The sequence below is a fragment of the Staurois parvus genome, unplaced genomic scaffold (genome assembly GCF_062004578.1).
Source record: "Staurois parvus isolate SC_StPar_1 unplaced genomic scaffold, SC_StPar_1.0 ptg000096l, whole genome shotgun sequence".
Classification (NCBI taxonomy): Eukaryota; Metazoa; Chordata; class Amphibia; order Anura; family Ranidae; genus Staurois; species Staurois parvus.
The window spans coordinates 6,889,777-6,914,419 of NW_028317892.1; the positions used below are offsets into that span (position 1 = coordinate 6,889,777).

Sequence of the window (24,643 nt, forward strand, 5' to 3'; positions counted from 1 at the left end):
GGTAGTCTTATACGGCGAGTATAGCTCAAACACTAATTTTTAGCAGGAAAAGTAGGGGGGTCGTCTTATACGCCCAGTCGTCTTATACGCCGGCAAATACGGTATATATTTTTTAAAAAATCGTGTTTTTTTTTTTTTTTTTTCTCTTCTAAATTTTAGTTTTTTGTTGTTTTTTATTATAGCACAAAAAATAAAAAGCGCACAGGTGGTCACATACCACCGAAAGAAAGCTCTATTTGTGTAAAAAAAAGGGACTTAAATTTCATTTGGATACAGTATTGCATGATTGCACAATTGCCAGTTACTTGGCGCAGTGCCGAATAGCAAAAAAAAGACTTGGTCAGGAGGGGGGGGGGGGGGGTAAATCCTCTGGAGGGCAAGTGGTTAAAAATAGTAAATGTTGACAGTTTAGTCTCGCTTTAATAAGGCATGTACTGATGTGTATTCAGGTTTTCTGGAGACCCTTTTTCCCTGTAAAGCTTTTAAGCTCCAAAGGATTTAAATCATCCACCAAATTATTATTGGGAAAAGAGAGTATTTAAGACCCCCTTTACACCTTTGCAATTTAATGTACGTATACAAATAGTTTGGCAATTGTTTTTGATGGAGTTAATTCACATCTGTGCTCTGCGTTGACGTGCATGTGCAAATAAAAGTGCAGTTTTATTTTTGTGTGTCCTGTTAATGGCAAAAACAATGTTCCTTACATTGTGATGCGTTTCCAGCGCATGGTAGCCAGCCCTGCCCAGGAAAACGTCCTCTTTATCCAACATTTAATTTAACAAAACCCAACAAAGTAGAATGCCTGCAAAATGTGCATAAAAAACATAACGCACATAGAAGAGTGTGAATCCAGCCTTATGTAGTCTTAGTTATTAATTTGAAAATTAATTAGAAAATGAATTTATTATAAATGATTTTGTCTTCATCACAGGTTTCATGCTTTCGCTAAAGTCCCTTATTTTCGAGTACTTGTTTGCGGTGGTGATGGTACAGTTGGTTGGGTGCTTGGTGCACTTGAGGAAATCCGACACAAATTGGTATGCACAGAACCATCTATAGCAGTCTTACCTCTTGGAACAGGTAATTCTACACTGGTTTGATAATGTTTCAATTGCTTTCTATAAGAAAATTTTACCCAAAAAAGCCTATACGTAGGCTACACAGTTTGACAAAACTGAGTTTTATAGAGCATTTGTTTTTAGCTCATTGCATGAAATTTACAAAAATCTTCAGTTTCACTCAATTTAGTTGTTGCAAACATTAATACACCCCCACAACAAAAACTACTACATCTAGTATTTTGTATGACCTCCATGATTTGTAAGGACAGCATCAAGTCTTCTAGGCATGGAATGAACAAGTTGACGACATACTGCAATATCTATCTTTTTCCATTCTTCAAGAACAACCTCTTTTGGATGCTGGATGAAGAGTGATTCTCAACTTGTCTCTTCAGAATTCCCCATAGGTGTTGGATTGAGTTCAGATCAGGAGACATACTTGGCCACTGAATCACTTTCACCCTGTTCTTCAGAAATTCAGCAGACGCCTTAGATGTCTGTTTTGGATCATTGTCATGTTGGAAAAGTGCACGACGACCAAGGGTACGGAGTGATGGTAGCATCTTCTGTTCAATATAGAGCAGTATGTCTGTGAATTCATGATACAATCAATGAAATGCAGCTCCCCAACACCAGCAGCACTCATGCAGCCCCACAGGACACTGTCACCACCATGTTTCACTGTAGGCACCATGCATTTTTCTTTGTACTCCTCACCTTTTGCGATGCCTTACATTTTTTAAGCCATCAGTTCCAGAGACATTTATCTTGGTCTCATTACTCCAGAGTACAGAGTCCCAGTAGTCACCTTCTTTTTCTTGCTCCTTTGTGGATGACATCCATGCATGCCATTTCTCTGCAGTGTAAGCCTTATTGTGTCACGGGAAACAATTACCCCAGTTTGGCCTTCTACCACTTTAGCTAACTGCAGTGAACCGGCGATTTTTCTTCAACCCTTTTCATCAGAAGATGCTCCTGTTGAGATGTTAACTTCCATGGATGGCTTGGATGACTCTGTGAGATGGTTGCAGTTCCATCTTTGTTAAATTTTTATATCACTTTTGCTACAGTATTCTGACTCATAAATAAAGATTTGCTGATCTTCTTGGAGCCTTAACCTTTCTTGTGTAAAGAAATTTTCTTTCTCAGGCCTTGTGACATTTCTCTTCCATTTGGTGCCATTGCTGACACCATGAAATGGGAATGAGTTTTCTTTAAGTAATGCCCTTTTTATAATCGACTGTCAGCTGGACACCTGTTTAATGAATAATTAGACTCACCTGTAGTTGAATTCTTGTTAATTGGGATTTTGCTGTCTAAAATTTAGCTTTGCTCCTAAGACTTTTATTGGGGTGTATTCATTTTTTCAACATGGTCTTGAATGAATTTGTTTTGAAAAATACTTTTTTTGTATGTGCAAATTAATAATCTTGCTTGCAATCAATGGCCTCCATTTGTGGAAGTATTCTGTAGTATAGTGTCCCATAGGAAATGCTGATTCTGAAAGGAAAGTAAAGGTTTTCTGCCAAATCTGTTGGGGTGTACTCATTTATGCTGAGTAGTGTGTGTATATGTTTGTATGCATATGTGTGTATGTATATATATATATATATATATATATATATATATATATATATGAGGATTTTGTGACTGTTTTAGGATGGGTCAGAGGGGAGTGATTATCTGTAGAATTTTATGGTTAGTAGAAATTACCAGACATCCTGCCTGAACTTCAGCTGGATATTTATAGCTCTGGTAAATACCTGTGTACTGGTGTCTGCTGTTCCTAAGTTTGAAATGTGAAAGGCTATGGAGGTGTATTCCTAGGTATTTGCTGCTGCAATGTGTAACTGTTCTAAAAAATCGTCATGGCCGACCTATGATTCTTGGACAACATGGCCACCAGATACAGCTGTTCGCATGCCCAGTACGTAATATTTTTATATGCCATCACCATGCTTTACAGTGGGAATGGTATTCTTGTTGATATAGGCCTTGTTGACCGCTCTCCAAACATAGTGCTTATGGTTGTGAGCCTAAAGCTCTATCTTGGTCTCTTCACTCCAGATTACAGTGTGGCAGAAGGTGTGAGGTATGTAAAGGTGTTGTTGGGCATTTTGTAACTGGGCTTTTTTGTGGCAACTCAACCACGCAGCTTATTTTTATTCAAGTATCGTCGTACTGTGCTTGTTCTTTTTCCCATCTTTTTCCGGAGCAGCCTGTATTTCTCCTGAGGTTACCCATGGGTTTTTCTTTGTATCCTGAACATATCTTCTGACAGTTGTGGCTGTAATCCTAATTGGTCTACTTGACCTTAGCTTGGTATCAAGAAATCTCTGAATTTTCCACTTCTTAAAAAGTGATTGAACAATGCTGACTGGCATATTCAAGGCTTTGGATATCTTGTTTAAAGTTTCATTACCTTGTTATGCGGGTCTTTTGACAGTTCTTTTCTTCTCCCTGTGGCTCAGTAACTAGCCTTGCTCAGTGCATCAACATAAGAGCTAACAAATTCATAGACTATGTATACACAGCCACTAATTGCAATTTAAAAAAGCCATAGATGTGGAAAATTAACCTTTAATTGCCATTTTAACCTGTGTGTGTCACCTTGTGTGACTGTACCAGCCAACAAGGCCAACCATTCCAGGGTATGTAAACTGTCAAGGCCATTTGGGTGATTTCTGTTATGATTTAAAAAGAAGCCAAACAACTATTTAATAATGGCTTCATATGATCATCATCCTTCAATAAAAGAGCAGTTTTTGGCATGATCAGTCATATTTTCAATATAAATGCCAAATTTTCTTGATTTCTGCCAGAGAACTTTTGAGAACAGTACATTTTTATTTCCTTTCTTTTTATTGGGAATAAATAGAAAAGAAAAGAAAAAGCATATCCCTGTAATATATGCTAACACAAAGTTTACATAATTTGTGCACTCCAATATATTTGCCACAAAAAATAGTCAACAAAGTGTGACAATTAAAATATCGAATTAGTGTTACTTTTATGTAACATTGCGGAATGATAAATCTCAAAGTGAACGTATGTGCTTTATTCCGCTTTCAACCATACATTTCTATACACGAAGCAGGAAAAAATGGTTTGTGGAAATTGTTAGCAAAACATTCGGGGCTACTTCACACCAGCTTGTGGTGAAGAAAAGGCTCATTACATGCATGTTTCCCTCAAGACTGCGGACGTACTACAGGAAATGACCAGAGACTGCGAACGTACTACGGGAGATGACCAGAGACTGCGAACGTACTACGGGAGATGACCAGAGACTGCGAACGTAATACAGGAGATGACCAGAGACTGCGGACATACTACAGGAGATGACCAGAGACTGCGGACATACTACAGGAGATGACCAGAGACTGCGGACATACTACAGGAGATGACCAGAGACTGCGGACATACTACAGGAGATGACCAGAGACTGCGGACGTACTACGGGAGATGACCAGAGACAAACCTTTGGGGAGCAAGGGGGGGGGGGGGCGGGTACCCGAATTTGACAGGTACCTGCTCCCACTTCTGCTGCGATTGCCTCTCTCCCCGTAGTCTTCTGGAACACGTGACAGGTCCTAGAAGACTACGGGGCCATTCACAGTGGGCACCTGAGAAGCCACAAGCTGTCATAACCGGGTGCCCACACTAAAGATGATGAGGTGATGAGGACACCGAGGGGCAGGTTCACCGAGGAGCTGCACAGAATAGCCGAGCGGCCGGCCCGGTATTCTAACACGGCGGAGACGGGAATACCAGGCTAGCTACTCCATAAGACGCACAGACATTTCCCCCCATGTTTTTTGGGGGGGGGGGAAGTGCATCTTATGGAGCAAAAAATACGGTATGTCTTTCATAATGTGCTAGTATGCAATGCATACTAGCACATTATGATATTACCTTGTGGGGAACTGGACTTTTTTTTTTTTTTTGCTGTAAGTCATGTGGAGAAAGGTACAAGTTAGCACGATAGGTTTGCAATTGCTGAAAATTTGAATGACATTGCGTTCACTTACATGAGCATTTGATGCTTGTGCATTGAATGCATGTAACATCCAAATTATCTGATATTATTGTTGGGCTTATTGAGGATAATATTTTTATTTCTTTTTAGGAGAGATATATACACAAACATACATGACAATGTGTACTTTATTTTTACACTTTTTCATGTGAGGTCTAGATCTGATCATTGGAGCCAAGTTCCAGACCTCCCCAGGTAACTGTGCAGCAGCAGATTGCTTCTAACAGTAGTGTTTTGCAGAGTGCAAACGGCTCACATTAGATTTCTATAGCAGTGATCAATTGCTGAAATAGAACAGCTTTATTGCAGCCTCTGTACTGAATGGGAGTGGCCTGATGCTACTTGTGATGTCACCACACTCCCAAAGTAAACAGAATGCAGAAGCATTCTGTTTACCCACTTAAGCTCTGAAAGATTTTACTCCCTTCAGGACCAGGCCATTTTTTGCTATACGGCACTGCGCTACTTCAACTGACAATTGCGCGATCATGCAACGCTGTACCCAAAATAAATTTATATAATTTTTTTCTTTGGTATTTGATCACCACTGGATTTGTTTGTTTATGATATAAATGAAAAAAGACCATAAGTTTAAAAATAATGTTTTACTTTCTGCTATAAAACATACTCCATAAAAAAAAAAGAATTAACTTTTACAACATGCTCCTGCGGAACAATCTGTAAAACTTCAGAAGCCCACGAGCTGTTTGTATCAGTTCCTGTGCTTGGTGTAGGATGTTTTTGGATTTTTTGTGCAAGTCATATCTCAGTCACTTCTTCATGCCCTGGATGTTTCACAGCAGACATGTCTCTTGTAGGTAATGATCTGGGTAGAGTCCTGCGATGGGGAGCTGGTTATAGTGGAGAGGATCCATATTCAATCCTTATATCTGTTGATGAAGCAGAAAATGTTCTTATGGATCGTTGGACAATACTTCTTGATGCTCAGGAGGTTGTTGACTCCATGGAAAATGGTATTTCAGAACCTGAGCCACCAAAGGTATGGTCACTTTATTTCTTTGCAGGTTTGAATCTAATCTCCAGAGTTCAGGGGATCGAATGAGCGGTGTAGTTTGAGCAACCTAAAGGCTAATAATAGTCTTTTTAAAAACATTACCTCCTTTTTGTCTGGATACTGTTTGTAAAATAGATCAGTGTAAATGCCCTTTTTAATTGACATTGGTGCAGTCACGTGATCGAGAAGCTGCAGATTCCTTGTATCATGGAACAGTATTCACAGAACCACAATGTCAGCCACTGGCTTCTATTGCCCCCCCCCCCCCCCCCCCTCTGTTGTTGGTGCTTCCACCCATCCCCCCTAACTGTTACAGAGGAGCCGTAGCTTCTTGTGACCACACTAAAGCTGACTTTAAAAAAAGGTATATGCACAGATCTTAATTACAAATGGTATACAGCATAGGTATTAGAAAAGGGATATAAATGTTTTTAGCCAGACTTTCTGCTTCCACTTTAAACTGGGCATACACTGAGCAAATTTCAGACAGTTCCTGACAAACTGGCTGAAAAGCCCTCAAAAGGTGGCTTTGCTGGCCCTGCTCTGTTTTACAAAAGTTGATTGAATCCTTTCCAGCAGGCTCCTTCAAATGGATAAACAGTGGATGCATCCATAAAGCAATTGTTCGGGTATTCTGACAGCCGTCACTGGTGTCTGTTAGAATGCAATACCCTAGGAGAGGGATTCATCCATCCACGCTGTTCCACATGCAGGGAAAGGACTCTGTTAGAGCCAGCTTTAGGTGCAGCACATTTCGTTTTCTAGGTCCTCCCCGCATAGGAGAAGGGTTGAGCCTACTCCATGTAAACAAAGGTAAACAAACCAGGAAGAGAGAGACAAGAAGAGGTATTGTGCTGTACCTAAGTACACAGCTCACTTGTCCTTTCACAGATTAATTTAGTATTAAAACCGGAAATTATAAACTGGCCTTTACATTAATGATATAAAATATTTTTTGTGCCCCCAATCCTTTTAGGACTTTTTTTCACTTCAGGAGTGTGCCCTGTGCACAGCTGTAGGGACACTGGTGCTGTGCCAGGCCAGCGTATGTGCAAAAAAGGCACCTGACACTGTTTTGTCAGTGCTTGCATAGCAGTGGCTCCTGTCTTTCTGAGATCTGGTGTTGTGTCCAGCCAGCGCATGTGCACTACTGGGCTTAGAATTCAAAGCACAGCACAGTACTGCACATTGCCAGGCTGGGCATAGCACCAATGTCCCTACAGCCACCCACATTACACACTCCTGAGATGAAAAAAAGTCATAAAGTAAGGATTGGGGGCACAAAATTTTTTTATCTCTGAAAAGTCAGAAGCTACTACTGTGCATGCACCTCCCACAGCGCCAGTGCTCTTACTGAACATGTGCCAGCCGGCCAGTGTGCAAGAGCACTGAAATGCATCAACCCCTACTGTACCTACATCAACTGGGCAGAGCACCAGCAGCCCCTACTGTGCATGGGTCCACAAAAGGCACCAGTCGTCAGGAGCACAGTTTGGGGTGTCACCAGGGAGACACTGGAGACAAAAGTGACACCATTAAGCCTTCGTTCACACTGATCCGGTGCGGAATTCGCAGCGTTTTCAGTGCAAATTCTGCACCACATCACAATCGCATACCGTTCACACAGACCAATGCAGGTGTGTATGTTAACGGCACCCCCACATCTGTCTTCAAAACGCAGTGCGATGTGCAGAATCGGATCGCATAGGTGTGAATACCTATGCGATCCAATTCTAGTGCGGACCAAAAAATAGTCCTGCACTTTTTTGGTGCGGTGCGAATAGAGCCATACAAAATGTATAGTTCTAATCGCACCGCATACAAATCGCATGAGATTTGTACAGGAATTTGGTGCGGTTCCTGTGCGAATCACATGGCATTTCCGCAACTGCTGTAGTGTGAACCTAGGCTTAGGCAGAAACTCAATAGAGGAAAGACTCATAGAATGGTAATGCTGTAGGGATGGCACAGAACTGGAAACAGGAATATCACTTTAAGAAAAAAAAAAAAAAAAAGACCTGTTCTCTTTTATGTATGCCAGCCCCTACTCTTGTCTACCAGTACTTGCAGAAGCTCTTCATTGTGTGCTCACCATCTGCTTATCTAAGCACGTGCTACATTATAATTATACATTTCCTATCTGTCTGAAGCCAAGCAGAGATTTGCCTAATTTCTATAACCGTATTTAAGTCAGTCCACTGTAAAATCTGATTTGGTAGATGTTACTAAATGAAATCATTCTCTTAGCACTCTTTTTTACCAATTATTATTGTAGATTGTAAACTGCCCAACCCCTCCACCTTTTCTTTTAATTCCCGTGCTTTGTTATATTATGTATGTACATATTTCAAGGTTTCTAATTTGCCAATTTTGTTTTACACTTAGTACATTGCAATGATGCAAAGTAAATCAATAAAATGGTTTTCAGATTTAACTTAAGATTTTAACCATTTGGAACCCAATAAATAGATTGCAAAATGCAATGTGTTACACTGTATATTTTGTGCGGTTGTGTGAGTGTTAAAGCCCATCCCCATGAAGAGGAACAACGCTCCCTTGCAGTGGGGCTTTCTAGGGTACTGGGAAAAGCAGTTTTACTTACCCTATCCTCCAGTCCAGTCTGCTGCTATTTCTGTTCTCCCTATGCTTCGGCAATTGACTCTACCTTGACATCCTCATATCTAATGCAGAGCTATGGGCTCTGCTTTGAGCTTGATCCTGCTTGAGGACCTGTGACTACTGGAGCATAGGGAAGATGAGGCAGTGAAAACCAATCTTACAACCTTGAAGGATCATGCTGCAACAGTGGATCCAGTAAATAAAAGTGCTTGTTGCCATACCTCCCGACCTAAAAAAGCCTTTAATCCTTGCAGTACAAGGGCAGGTGTACCTATTTCCTTTCCCTGGAGTTCAGTTTCAAAATGCTTTAAGCTTGTGGATGAGATCTAGAACAGCAGAAATGTGTCTGATGTCATTGCAAGGGTGAAATCATCAGTTTTGTTACCTCTAACCGAGTAGCAATTTGCCCGCTTGAATGCTTTTGTGAGTGATGGTAAAAGGTTTAGAAAAACGTATACCAATGTACTATGGACGAAGCACATAACATTACATTCCTAGTGTTTAATGGACTTAAACTCACTGTGTATATGTGCAATGCTTGTATGGTCCCTTAGTAACAAGCAGGGATCTCTCCAGCTTCCTGCTGCTGAAGGCTAGAGGGAGTGAGGGGCTGTCAGTCTCTGCCTCCAGCAGTAGGAAAAGCCACAAGGAAACCTGGAAGTTGTAGTGAGAAAGCAGACAGTGACCTTAACAGCACTTGTATGCCCTTTTAGTTTCGTCTCACCCACTGTCCTGCATAAGAGCAGCATAACTTTCACTTGACCACACACACAACCTAAAACAAGGTTTCTCTCTGCAAAATTTGCATAGAATACTTAAAGCAGTATTAAATCCAAAAGCAAACATTTATTATATTGCAGCTTACCCATAACTAGATGCGATGGCTGCATCGTTTTTCTTTTTTAGGCTTTTTTCCTATTTTTGCCTGATCTGGTACCGCTTTAAATTAAGAATGTTGATGCTCGTTCATGGGTTGAAATTACAAATTGGTACTGTGTACATTTTAACATTCTGGGCAAATTTGCTAGCAAAAAAGCCTTTTGTTTTTTGGAGGGACAATCAAAGTTCTGTTTAAAAATCTGTGTCTCTTCAGTCTGAAGTGACTGCCAGCAAGAGGTTAAATCTCTAAGTAGCCAAAAATTTAAATCACTCGTAGTTGTAGTCATAAACCCCATGTAATAAACTATTATTCTGTAGCAATGTAAATACTTTAATCGGATGTGGAGAACACTTAAGAATTACATGTTTCATGTTTACCAGATTGTCCAAATGAATAACTATTGTGGAATTGGGATTGATGCAGAATTAAGTTTGGATTTTCATCATGCTCGTGAAATCGAACCTGGAAAATTCAATAGCAGGTAATCCTTTTTTTTGTGGGTCATCATAACCCCACCTTCTGAAGCAGGCCTTCTCAATCACCTTCCAGCTCTTTTACTGTAATCCATTCAGTGGATAAGTCTTTCATCTGTCTGTTAAAGTAGATCTAACCCCAATGACTAAAATCTCCTACATGCTCAAGCAAGTTAAGTTAATAGAATTAACATGCTAAAGATTGTATTATTTATAGCATGCCTATATAATCTTTTTAAAAATGCAGCTTTCATTAAAGCAATACCTGATAATCTTGCCATTAAGATTCTAGTACAGACACCATCCAATTTTGGGATGACCGTGTGTCTCCAACTCTGTCTCCTACCTCGCAGGCCTCTGACAGGGGACAAGTGCTGGAGGGGATTAGAAGCAGTGCGATGAAAATAGTACTTTATGGGGGAAAAAAATGGAAATAGATTGTGGTGCATATTTCTTTGGCAATCAAAATGTCATCCAGTTAGTGCCTAAATCTACTTTTATTGTTCTTACCAGAACCATCACTTTTAAATTATGCTATATAAAGTGAATTGTCCTAAATCATTAGATTGTACCAGTTTACTTTGATCTCCAACCCCCCTGAATTTTCTGGGTATTGTATTACCAGCTGTCAGTTTGGGATCCCTCGAAGACAAAGTGTCCAGCTTGTAGCCCAAGACAGCTATGAATGCAGCCCAGCACAAAATCATAAACTTACTTTAAAAAGTTGATTTTTTTTGGGGGGGGGGGGGAATTTTTTGTAAAAATCTGTTTACACTTAGCGAACACATGCAGCCAAAGAAAATTTTTACAGTGTCTCTTTACGGGTCTTTTATAAGTTGTATCTTCCCAAAGAAATATACCCCCACTCCTCCCTCGTTCTTTTGGATTTGTAGGTTTGATCATATACTTTGTGAATTTCATACACTGATACCTCCCTCACCAACACCTGATTTCAGGCTGTAGACGTATGGACATTTTTTTTTCTGCACTGATCCATTGTTCTAACATGATCAATGTACTTTTTGATACACTTTTTATTTTGTTACGCGTTACGGATTTATTTTATGTACGACCACTTTTGACCTGTTCTTGAGGTAATATTCCGATCTGCACACACCACAGCGGGTGCAGTTGTATCTTCTAAAAACATAAACTCTTTCAATAAGAATGTATTGAAAGGAAATATATCCCCACTCTTCACAATCATGCCATATTCATATCATCAGTTCTCGGCAGCACCTATATTTGTGAGCAATTATTTTCAAGGATGAAGCACATGAACGACAAAATTAGAACTAAAATATCTGATGAGCAGCATGAGAATTAATTGAGAATTGCTACTAAATTCATGGAACCAGATATTAAAGTGTGTGTTTAGCAAAAACAGTGTCAAATATCACACTAGTTTTATGTTGCCCTCTTTTACTTTTCTTGTCCAATATTTTTAGGTAAGTAAAGTAGGAAAAATATCAATCCAATGGTTATATATACTTGCGCTAAATGTCTCTTTAAGGAGAAAAAGCAGCTAACATAAAAATGCAGACAGCAAATAAAATGATTATAAAAACAAAATGTAGTTCTTATTATCTCACACTAACATAAATAATGCAGTAATAGATCAAAAGTCCTTAAGGAAAAGTCCATATAATGTGACTGTATTTTGCATGAAAACTTAACTTGGAAGAGGTGATAAGTCACCAAAGAGAAGAAGAAAAGGATCCTACACCAACACCATGCACAGTCTCTTACCAGAAGATAAGACCACAATTACACTGTTCAACAAATTTTTATTTTTTGCCAGTTTTGGAAACAAAAGGATCCATTTCTTAATGAATTTCACGTTCTGAGTTCAAATATAACAATGAAATTTGTCAATTGGCTCTAGTTTTTCTGTAAACGGAAAGTTTTCTACTATAGGCGTAATGACTACATAATGCACAATAATTATATAGATAGATGTCTTTCCACAAATATAAAGAAAGTGATATTGACTACATAACAAAGCCTAAATAGCATAATATATTGCATAGGATTACCAAGAAAAATTATAGCCATAAGCTAAGTTGAATCATTTTAATACTTAGGATTCTCACTAGTTTTGTCTTCAGTTTGTGTCGGTTTTGCTTCTCTTGGCTTTTCTCTTGTATTCGAGGAAAGGGCTATCTCTTACAACTGCACGTGACTACACGCTTCAGGTTCTTCCTCACTTGACTCAACCACGAAGGATTCTGGTGCTTTAGGAATTGGTAGCCCCTCTCCATGAGAAACTGGACGTATTGCCGATGGAATATTTGGATAGTGCACAGATAACTTTTTCTTCTTATTTAGCCCTTTTACAATTGGAGGCACCATACAAAAGTAACAATTACTAACATGATCTGTTGGCTCTCTCCAAATCATTGGCACAGCGAAAGGCATAGATGCCTTTTTTCCATTCAACCATTGCTCCAGTGCCGTCCCACAAGAATTGCAGCATATATGTGGTGCCCAGCTCTTGTCCTGGTCTCCTATCTTGCAGCCAAAATACAAGTTGTAGGCTTTCTTAATCATTCCTGTTATCCTCCTTTTTTGTGAGATAAAAGTTATTTCACCGCAGATATAGCAGAAATTATCTGCTTTATTCACACAAGTTCGAGGCATTACTGAGTAGCCTATATAAGCAGAAAACGAAATGTAAAGACGCTGTCGAACTACAATCAGCTACAGATACTGCAGCTTTTATGCAGTGAAGTGATGCAATTAAAGGCTAATATTGCATCATCTCAGTATACATGCAATTTTCTATTGGTCACCAGTATCAATTGCGCAATATGCAGCTGAAGTTGCATCATAATTTTGAATGGCTTACATCATTAGATGGGTGAATATATCATGGAAACTAGAGCCAATCAACATTTTTTAGGGTCATTTTCGTTTTCAGCACCCCAAAATTATGTAAGATTAGCTAATTTTATGCCCAAAACTTTTTACCTGTTGAACAGTGTTATAGGAAGTCAGTGGAAATGTAGGATCATGAATCTTCTCCACCAAAAAAGGCAACTCCACAGCTTGTGCCACAATGTTAATACTCCAGTATTAAACCTCATTAGATAGGATGTGTATAAAGGAGAACAAAAGCTCCTCATAGTGTAGTAGTTAGAATTATCCAATTTTGAATAAAAGTAATACACTTACAAACAATTGATGAACTTGGCATGTAAAATCACTGATGTTTTCAACCAACAAAATGGCCGCAGTGCATGGTCTGATGACGTCATAGGCTGTAACTCCACCCTACGCATTTCATCATAAAAGGCATCGTCGGGCATGGCCTACGACGTCCATTACGCTATATATAGCCACAAAGCAGAAACAAGCTCCTGTCAATAGCGCTCCATGGGCCGGAACTACAGGTTAATCTCTAAACCGGAAGTAATAATGGCAACATGGGATAAAGTCAATGTAGCTTGCGCTCCATAGACCGGAACCATAAAGGTAGAAAAGTGGGCCAAAAAACAAAATGACACCGCAAAACAAAAATAAATGTAAAACTACAACTCAATTAAAATTCAATAAACAAAAAATATAAAAATATATAATTACTGAACTTTATGGCTCCATAGGCCATCTAGTATTTGGAAACTATAAAAGCTTCTCCCACTAAAGCAGGCATGTCCAAAGTCCGGCCCGCGGGCCATTTACGGCCCGGGGGTCGGTTTAATACGGCCCTCCAACAGCCCTCCCTGCTCTGTGTAATGTGGCCCTCCCACGGCCCTCCCTGCTCTGTGTAATGTGGCCCTCCCACGGCCCTCCCTTCTATGGCAGACAGTCTTCTGCTTGAGAGCAGAGGGCAGTGCGCATGCCTGACTGCGGCGCGTTCTCCCTGGTCTGTGTAAATGCGGCTGTCGCACGGCCCTCCCTTCTGTGGCAGACAATCTTCTGCTTGAGAGCAGTGCGCATGCGTGACTGCGCCGCGCTGGGAGCGACAGAGGGCGGTGACGTCAGGGCCGGGCTTCCAGCGTGAAGTGTGTTTCTCTTCCCCTCCCAGCTGCTGAGCAGAGACTTCAGCTCCAGCTACCTTTTTCACCCTTCACATTAGTGCAATAAGTTTTTTTTTTTATTTATTTTCAATACATTGTGAAAACTCAGCTGTCAGTTGATCTTAATGTTATGAAATAAAAAGTATGTCGTTTGCAATTAACTTGGCATAAAATAATTTATTTGCATTTAATTGTAATGGTTCAAAGAATGTTCGGAAAAATGTTTGGCCCTCCACCATGTTCAAACTTTTTTCAAAGAGGGCCAGATCGAATGAAGTGGACACCCCTGCACTAAAGGCTCCTATACATTGTCTGACTCAATAAGCCATCTAGTGGTTAGAAACCATATAATTATATCAAGCTGTACAGTGACATCTTGTATTTGGAAAACATTGTACAAACATTAACCACTTGCCTACCAGGCACTTATACCCCCTTCCTTACCAGGCCAATTTTCAGCTTTCAGCGCTGCCGCACTTTGATTGACAATTGCGCGGTCATGCAACATTGTACCCATATGAAATTTTGATCATTTTTTTCTCACAAATAGAGCTTTCTTTTGGTGGTATTTAATCGCCACTGGGCGCTTTACTTTTTGCGCTATAAATTAAAAAACGTGCAAAAAATTTGAAAAAAAAAAAAAGTTTATTTGTTTCTTTTATAAAATTTTTCAAACAGGTATTTTTTCTCCTTCACTGATTTGCGTTGATGAGGCGGCACTGATGGGCACTGATAGGCGGCACTGATGGGCACTGATAGGCAGCACTAAAGGGCACTGATAGGCAGTACTAATGAGGTGGCACGGATAGGCGGCACTGATAGACAGCACTAATTAGGGGTCACGGATAGGCGGCACTGATATGCAGCACTGATAGGCGGCACTGATAGGTGACACTGATGATGGGTACTGATAGACGGCACTGACTGGCATCACTTCTGGGCACTGACTGGCGGCACTGACTGGCACAACCCCTGGGCACTGACTGGTGGCACTGACTAGCAGCACTGGTGGGTGGCACTGGTGGACAGCACTGGTGGACAGCACTGGTGGGTGGGCACAGGTGGGTGGCACTGGTGGGCACAGGTGGGTGGCGCTGGTGGGCACAGGTGGGTGGGCACAGGTGGGTGGCACTGCTGGGCACATGTAGGTGGCACTGCTGGGCACAGGTAGGTGGCACTGCAGAGTGGCACAGGTGGGGGCACTGCTGGGCACAGGTGGGGGCACTGCTGGGAATGGGTGGGCGGGGCTAGTGGGCGCACAGCTGATCGGAACTTGCGGGGGTCACTGCTGGGCACCGATCATCAGGGCACTGATCATCAGTGCCCTGATGATCGGTGCCGATCCCCGCTCTGACAACTGCCGGTTCTCGGCAGTACTTTCCTCACGATCTGACAGCGTGAGGAAAGTGCAGCCGAGAACCGGCACTTGCATTTTCCTGTGATCAGCGTGTCATTGGACACCGCTGATCACGTGGTAAAAGGCCGGTGGGATCGGCCTTTCACCACATCTCGTGATCAGCTGTGTCCGTAGGACACAGCGATCACGGAGATCGCCGGGTGCGCGCCCCCTGGGGCGCGCAGGAGAGCGCGTTCTGGGAGGACGTCATATGACGTCCACTCAGAACTGGCCGGCCGCGGTGAAGCCGTCATTCGGCTATGCGCGGTCGGCAAGTGGTTAAACAAAATCAAAAATGTATTAAACATACAAATGACATTAACCCCTTCCTGTTCAGAGCAATTTTCAGCTTTCAGCGCTATCACACTTTGAATGACAATTGCGCGGTCATGCAACACTGTACCCATATGAATTTTTTACCATTTTTTTGAGACCGATGAAGCTTTATTTTGGTGGTATTTATTCACCGCTGGGATTTTTATTTTTTTTGCTATGTAAATGAAAACGTCCAAAAATTTTGAAAAAAAGTGTTTTCTTATAAAATTTTGCAAATAAATCTTTCATCGTAAATCTTGGCCGAAATGTATTCCGTTATCTTTTTAGTTAAAGAAAAAAAAAAAAAAAAGCCAAATTAGTTTATAACCAAAAATTATAATTTTTAAACTTTTTTTTACATTTTTATATTTTTTTTTTTTTTTTACGTACTGTCACCCTAGCAGCACAGTGTCACCATGGTGATACTGTACTACTTGTGGAGGGTGATGAAGATTTTTTTTTTTTTTTTTTACAGTGATTTCTTTTACACCCATATAGGATGTAAAAGCAATCATTTCTCTTTCTCTCTGTCTGCATTCTTGCAGCCATTGAGAACTACTGAGTGAGCTGTGATTGGTCACAGCTTGTCACATGGTACAAGGCTGTTGTGAATAGCCTTGTACCATGTGACCTCTGTGATCATTCACAGATTTCACACGTAGTAAGCAATGATGTCACAAGTGTACCCTCCTTTTTTTTTTATAGATTTTCCTCCCCTTGTGGTGCCTCTTTTTGTTCTACCCCTGTGGTCTTATCCTCTGGTAAGAGGCTATGTATGGTGTTGGTGGAGAATCCTTTTCTTCTTCTCTTAGGTGACTTCTCACCTCTTCCAAGTTACGTTTTTCATGCAAAATACAGTCACATTATATGGACTTTTCCTTAAGGACTTTTGATTTATTACTGCATTATTTATGTTAGAGTGAGATAATGAGCAGGAAAAATATCAACACTAACATGAAATTTTCAGCAATATGTGGTATTCACACCCACTGCAAACGATGGTACAAGGTAAATAATGCAATTTAGAAGTGCTATATTGTGGGGATTGACTGGTGCGTTATTCGAGATTAAATGTTAGCTCTCAGCCCCATTAGGGTGCAGATAACCTGCGTTGAAAAGAAAAGTAACATGAGTATGCAGCCTATCATACATATGTGGGGTTTACAGTGTATCCTAAGCTCATATTTAGCAGCTACCAAGAGTAAGGAAAGAAAAGAGAAAAGGGAAAGTAAAAGGGAAGCAAAAAGAGAAGGAATCCTCTTTTAATTTATTGTTGGTGTATTTTATGTGTGGCCCAAGACAATTCCTCTTCTTCCAATGTTGGACACCCCTGCTCTAGGAGAAGCAGGAATGATGGTAGTGATTCCAGTGTAATGCAGAGATTATAAACGGTTTCATTCTTTTAGCATTAAAAAATGTAACAATATTTCTGCAATACAAATTTTAGCTCTGTAGCATAAAAAACACACCACTGGTCAAATTGGGTAAAATGTACGTTTTGTTTTTATGACATATTGTACACAAATCAAAGAATGACTGTCTGAATCACAGCCTTAATAACACAAGTGGTTTTCTATTAAACTGATATTATCCAGGTACAGACAGATTATATTAATTACACATTTATTGGATTGGTAATAAATCATAGTTTTCTTTTAAAGGTTCCATAATAAAGGTGTCTATGTTAAAGCTGGTTTACAAAAGCTAAGTCACAATCGAAATTTACATAAAGACCTGAAACTTCAAGTGGACCAACAAGAGGTGGAACTGCCAAATATAGAAGGTCTCATCTTCCTAAACATTCCCAGGTAGATAAAATTCACTTTTATTCTGGATACCCAGTGACGGCCCCACAACAACTGATCAAAATAATATCGATTTGTTCTTGAAAGAAAATTACAATCAAGCTTTCTTAAATTGTTTTAAAATAAAAAAGGAAAAATATAAACCAACGCAAAGAAACGAAAACTTCACATTAAAAACTCTATAGAGAAAATACTGAATGGATGTAATGTACCCAATTAACTTAAATTACATGAACCATAGACAGCAGGTTCACATTACAGTTTGCCTCTTAGAAGATCATGTTCAGCTGTCGGTTTGTAAAAAGTATTGGTACAACCTATGTACATGTAATGCATAGCAGTGATGGTCATCTCCAATATGCACACTGCTTAGTTCAATGTTATCCCACTAGAGCGTGCACACTACAAACCTGCGAAGGGGGCTGCAAGGTTTTGACTGCCTAGGGGCCTCCACAGAGTTTATTCCAGCACTGAGCATACCATTTTGTTTTGTTTAAATACATTTCTTCCTTTTGTAGAAGTGGTAATTTTTGTTTGCTCCCAAACAGTTGAACATATTAAAGTGGAATTCTTACCATTTAAATATGTTTACATGTTTATATAGAAACATATATGTAGAAAAGTACTTTACCTGCCCTTCAGCAATGTGAACTTCCTTGCCAGTGCTTCCATTTTTGCCCGATCTTCTTTCTAGTTTTGCAACTTCAGCCAAGTTTGGCAACTTCTAGGATGAAAAAAATTCATGCACAATAATTCACCAAGGCTTACCATGAACACAACAATTTGCACAACTTCCTCAGCAATTTTTTAGTAGGCGATAAGAATATTTTATTGTAGAAAAGACATGGTGTCGTTCTTCTGCAAACAAATATGCCTTTCTGAGTTTTTTTTTTTTTTTTTTCCATCGACTTTATGTGGTCTGTATCGATGTGAAGTACCCACAATGGTCCAGGAAGCCAGAGTGGGACCCCCACTGCAAGGGTTAATTGTTATGTCTAAGAACAGAGGATTAAGGCAGCGATGCGACCAGTAAGCTATGGTTTGGTTGCACTCCAGACTCCAAAATGTACAATACAGGGTTCATGTCCCTGTATTGTATGTGATGACAGGGAGGCTCCCATAGACAATAACAAGCAATCAACCATTGCAGTGTATGGGGAGGGGGCACTGCAAGCGTGGATTATTTTTTCATTTTCACGGAGTTGGGCTTTAAAAGATAAGTTCACCTTTCGTTACATGTTACACCCATATTCAGGGTGTAACATGTTATGATCAGACCACCACACACACACACACACACACACACACACACCCACACCCGTAGCTGTCAAATTCACTCATTCACAGTCCTTAGCGGCTGTCGGCTTATAGTCCTCAGTAAGCTACCACGGTTAATGCATTCTTCCTGTCAGTACATATGCTTGCTCGTACATCCCGTAAGGGCAAGCAGATATACTGACAGACCTGCAAGAGACCTGTATGGCACCAGCGATCTGCTGATTGCTGGTATAATGCTTTACGGGCTCCTGCAGACAAAAATAATAAATGCACAGTTTTTTACCTGCAAAAAATGTGCATTTGTTACTTTTTACTAAAAGTTAAACTTATCGTTTATGATCTGTGTTTTTATTTAGTTATTTCAAGGCCAAATTCAGATTGTGTAAGTTTGGAATGCCAGTTTTAAAGTACATGTCCAGAAAAAATAATTTTTTGTGCAGATTTTGCATCACTTCCTGTCTGGTAAAGCTCTTGTTACTAGAACACTTTAAGGGAGCCCTAGATGGTAGTAAAAACACAACAGGGGTTACAACCTTTCTTTTCTGTATCCAAAATTTAAAAAAAAACTTATGAATAGACCTATACTCTCCTCTTCAAAACCATGGCTTTTTTGTATCATTTAGGTAGCAAAGGCTTTTACATAAGTTTTTGAAAAGATATGAGGTTCTTCAATAGTCAGAAAGTGTTATACACAATAAAAGACTCCTTTTTGTTTTCTTTTTTGAATCAGTTGGGGCTCAGGAGCTGATCTTTGGGGCTCTGATAATGATAATCGATATGGGAAGCCAAGAATTGATGATGGATTACTTGAAGTTGTTGGTGTAACTGGTGTAGTTCACATGGTAAGCAAATTTACATCAACTGAGATTGTGTATGTATTGTATATAGCTTATATGTTTTTAGCTAAACAACTTATTTCATATTTAGTTTTCTCTTTTCATATATAGTGTCTTGAAAAAGTATTCATACTCCTTGAAATATTCCACATTTTGTCATGTTACAATTAAAAAACGTAAATGTATTTTATTGGGATTTTATGTGATAGACCAAAGACATGCTGGTAGGTTAATTGGATCCTGTCTAAATTGGCCCTAGTATGTGTATGTATGAATGTGAGTTAGGGACCTTAGATTGTACGCCCCTTGAGGGTTAGGGACTGATATCAATGTACAATATATATGTAAAGTGCTGCGTAAACTGATGGCACTATATAAGTACCTGGAATAAATAAATAAATAGACCAACAAAAAGTGGCACATAATTGTGAAGTGGAAGGAAAATGATAAATGGTTTTCAAAACTTATTACAAATATCTGAATAGTGTGGCATGCATTTGTATTCAGCCCCCTTTACGCTGATACCCCTAACTAAAATCTAATGGATCCAATTGCCTTCAGAAGTCACCTAATTATTAAATAATGTAATTAGTGAACAAACCGCATCATGAAGGCCAAGGAACACACTAGACAAGTCAGGGATAAAGTTGTGGAGAAGTTTAAAGCAGGGTTAGGTTAAATATCCCAAGCTTTGAACATCTCACAGAGCACAACTGCAAACCTACCAAGATATGGCCGTCCACCTAAATTGACAGCCCGGGCAAGAAGAACATTAATCAGAGAAGCAGCCAAGAGGTCCATGGTAACTCTGAAGGAGCTGCAGAAATTCACAACTCAGGTGGGCGAATCTGTCCACAGGACAACTATTAGTCGTGCACTCCACAAATCTGGCCTTTATGGAAGAGTGGCAAGAAGAAAGGCATTGTTGAAAGAAAGGCATAAGAGGTCCCGTTTGCGAAGAGCCATGTCAGGAACACAGCAAACATGTGGAAAAAGGTGCTCTGGTCAGATCAGACTAAAATGTAACCTTTTGGCCTAAAAGCAAAACGCTATGTGTGGCGGAAAACTAACACTCCACATCACCCTGAACACACCATGCCCACCGTGAAACATGGTGACAGCATCATGTTGTGGGAATGCTTTTCATCAGCAAAGACAGGGAAGCTGGTCAGAGTTGATGGGAAGATGGATGGAGCCAAATACAAGGCAATCTTAGACGAAAACCTGTTGACTTGAGCCTGGGGTGGAGGTTCACCTTCCAGCAGGACAACAACCCTAAACATACATCCAGAGCTTACATCAAAGCACATTCATGTGTTAGAATGGCCCAGTCAAAGTACAGGCCTAAATCCAATTGAGAATCTGTGGCAAGACTTGAAAATTGCTGTTCACAGATGTTCTTCATCCAATCTGACAGAGCTTGAGCTATTTTGCAAAGAATGGGCAAAGATGTCACTATAGATGTGCAAAGCTGGTAGAGACATCCCCAAAAAGACTTGCAGCTGTAATTGCAGTGAAAGGTGGTTCTACAAAGTATTGACTCAGGGGGGCTGAATACAAATGTACACAACACTTTTCAGATATTTATTTGTAAAATATTTTGAAAACCATTTATTTTCCTTCCACTTCACATTTATGTGCCACTTTGTGTTGGTCTATCACCTAAAATCCCAATAAAATACAGTTACATTTTTGGTTGTAACATGACAACATGTGGAAAATTTCAAGGGGTATGAATACTTTTTCAAGGCACTGTATTTGTGAGTCTGTATATGCAGTGTTTTCTGTGGATAATCATTAACATGAACAAAACTAATACAGGTTTCTGGTGTTGCTGTGAGGTGCATTTTACTTGACAGCCACACTAATGTTCAAGGGATTGCAGCGCTGTTTTAATTCCTCTTATATTGCTGGATTTTCTGTAATTATTGCTCCAGTGGGGATTGGTAAGATCCATCATGATACTGAGTTGATGTTGTGCCCTAGTGCTGAAAGTAGATGACTTAGAGCTATAACATTCACCCAAACTGAAATATCAGACACCTTCTGTTGCAATTGTTTACTGCATGCTCTTCTCTGATAAATGATAAAATAACTGGTTTGTATTTCCAGGGCCAAGTTCAGGGAGGACTTCGATCTGGTATTAGAATTGCACAAGGATCATACTTCCGTGTAACACTGCTGAAGCCCATTCCAGTCCAAGTTGATGGTGAACCTTGGATCCAGCCCCCTGGCCAGATAATCATTTCCGCAGCAGGACCAAAGGTAGAGAAGCAGCTGCCTAATACTTCACTGTATTTTTGAATACACTAAGGCCACTTGCACACTGCTGCCTAAAAACGCAATGTTTTTGGCATACAGTTTTTTTTAACTGATATAAATGCAGAATATTGTTTTCAATGTAACTGGACTCACAGGCGTGTAAATAATTAAAAAAAAAAAAAACTACATAAATCTGCTCTGCCCGTCAGTACTTTTACGTATGTATGGAACCAAATGTGCACATACATCACATTCCCTCGATTAAAATGGAGCTAGAAGAAGTTTTACACGTACAGTACCCTGAAAAAGTATGCATACCCCTTGAAATTTTCCACATTTTTTAATGTTGAAACCAGAAATGTAAATGTTTTTTATTGGGATTTTATGTGATAGACCAACACAAAGTAGGTTTGCAGTTGTGCCATTTGCTTTCCATATTCAGATGATGGATTGAACAGTGCTCCGTGAGATGTTCAAGGCTTAGGATATTTTTTTTTATAACCTAACCCTGCTTTAAACTTCTTCACAACTTTATCCCCGACCTGTCTGTTGTGTTCCTTGGCCTTCATGATGCTGTTTGTTCACTAGTGTTCTCTAAAAGAAAAAAAAAAAAAAAAAACCTCTTAGGGCTTCACAGAACAGCTGTATTTATACTGAGATTAAATTACACACAAGTGGACTCTATTTACTAATTTGGTGACTTCTGAAGGTAATTGGATCCACTAGATTTTAGTTAGGGGTATCAGAGTAAAGGGGGCTGAATACAAACGCACTCCACACTATTCAGATATTTATTTGTAAAAAAATTTGAAAACCATTTATCATTTTTTTTCCACTTTACAATTATGTGCCACTTTGTGCTGGTCTATCACATAAAAGCCCAATAAAATATAGTTACATTTTTGGTTGTAACATGACAAAATGTGGAAAATATCAAGGGGTATGAATACTTTTTCAAGGTACTGTATGGTACTGTACATGAACATACGCACGTATATGCATATATACATGCAAGTGCTATACAGCCCATCCTAACGCTTTTTCTGCCATGTATGTCTGAAGTTCATGCATCAGTGTGCACAGGTACCCTTAGGGGTTGATTTACTAAAACTTATGGTGTAAAATCTGGTGCAGCTCTACACAGAAACTTATCCACTTCCAGGTTTTATTGTCACAGCTTAATTGAACAAGCTGAAGTTAGAAGCTGAGTGGCTACCATGCACAGCTGCACAAGATTTTCTACCCTCCCCTTTTAATAAATCAACCCCCTTTGTTTTATTTAAAAAAAGAACGTTTAGGTCCATTTTGTGAAATTGATAATTAACCGCTTTCCCATCACCCTATAGCAGAAATACTGCTACAGGGCGGCAGGGCTGCTAAAAATCACATTATATATATATATATATAATGATTTGCATTTCTGGGTAGGGAGTGCGCTTGCACGCCGCCATTGGCGGCTAAGCATGTCAATCACAGAGTCCCGGCCAGCGATCGCCATGCAAATCTGACAGCGGAGAAACCTGTGTGCAAACACAGGTCTCTCTCCTGCCAGCAAGGACATGCTGTTTTATATTTCTCTGCACAGCAGAGAAATACAAAGCAGCATGTCTCCCTAGTAAAACCACGCACCCAGTAAAACACAGTTTAACCCTTGGTCGCCCAAAAGTTAACCCCTTCCTGCCCATTGTCATTACTACAGTGTCGGTGCTTTTTATTAGCACTAATCACTTTATTAGTGTCACAGGGGATGTCAGTGGTAGTTAGTTCCCCCCAGTGTCAGAATGCCTCCCAAAGTCTCGCTATAAGTCGCTGATTGCTGCCATTACTAGTATAAAAAAAAAATTAAATTCCAGTATATATATATACCGCCATTTGTAGATGCTACAACTTTCATGTAAACCATAGAGAGAGGAAGGGATATAATACACAAAGTACCAACATCCCTAACGAATACAAGGGGGGGAAAAGTCCTCCTTTTTTTTGGTGGGACTTTAACCGCACAATTTACTTTTGTATGATAAATTTCAACAATTCAAAAGAGATTTTTTATAAAAACAGTATGAAATTTTATTTTTACAATCTTCAAAAATAAATATAAAGCTACAATACATATTGCGGTGGTGTCATCAGAGATGGTATTGCAAATCTAATCATGCATGGTTCGTACTTGACGCGTTTCGAGATCAAGAAAAATCTCTTCTTCAGAAGTGCTCAAGAAGGCATGACGTATGATTCCATGTGAGGTAAAAACTGCCAGAAAATATTAAGAACAAATTGTTATGTGAACACAGCCACGGATTTCTCATATTTCTCAGGCAAAAATGATGAAACAAAAATTAATAAAGAAAAAACTGAGACCAGTGGATAAAAAAAGCTGCCCAAAAGCCTCCTGATGGGGCCTCGCCCAAATGCACCATCAACAAGATTACCTGCTGGTTGATACCATCTCTGATGACACCGCCGCAATATGTATTGTAGCTTTAGATTTATTTTTGAAGATTGTAAAAATAAAATTTCATACTTTTTTTAATAAAAAATCTCTTTTGAATTGTTGAAATTTATCATACAAGTAAATTGTGCCGTTTTCATGTAAGCCAAGTAATTTACATGTATTGGGATTTTTTTTAGCAAAGACATGTAGC

At 39.7% G+C, this 24,643-nt stretch overlaps 1 protein-coding gene and 1 long non-coding RNA gene across 2 annotated transcripts in view; one reads left to right on the plus strand and one right to left on the minus strand.

The window, feature by feature from the left end:
- Positions 1 to 24,643, plus strand: part of DGKQ (diacylglycerol kinase theta) — a 278,163-nt gene that overhangs the window by 243,375 nt on the left and 10,145 nt on the right. The window contains exons 17-22 of the mRNA XM_089670873.1: positions 935 to 1,083; positions 5,922 to 6,103; positions 9,998 to 10,098; positions 17,482 to 17,628; positions 19,634 to 19,745; positions 21,852 to 22,004. Of these exons, the coding sequence (XP_089526999.1) occupies positions 935 to 1,083; positions 5,922 to 6,103; positions 9,998 to 10,098; positions 17,482 to 17,628; positions 19,634 to 19,745; positions 21,852 to 22,004 (844 nt within the window). The remainder of the gene's footprint in view (positions 1 to 934; positions 1,084 to 5,921; positions 6,104 to 9,997; positions 10,099 to 17,481; positions 17,629 to 19,633; positions 19,746 to 21,851; positions 22,005 to 24,643) is intronic.
- On the minus strand, positions 5,690 to 18,794 carry LOC149467978 (uncharacterized). The gene is made up of 2 exons (XR_016311806.1): positions 18,257 to 18,794; positions 5,690 to 5,993 (listed from the first exon to the last, which is right to left on the minus strand). It is a non-coding gene; the product is annotated as an uncharacterized LOC149467978 (long non-coding RNA).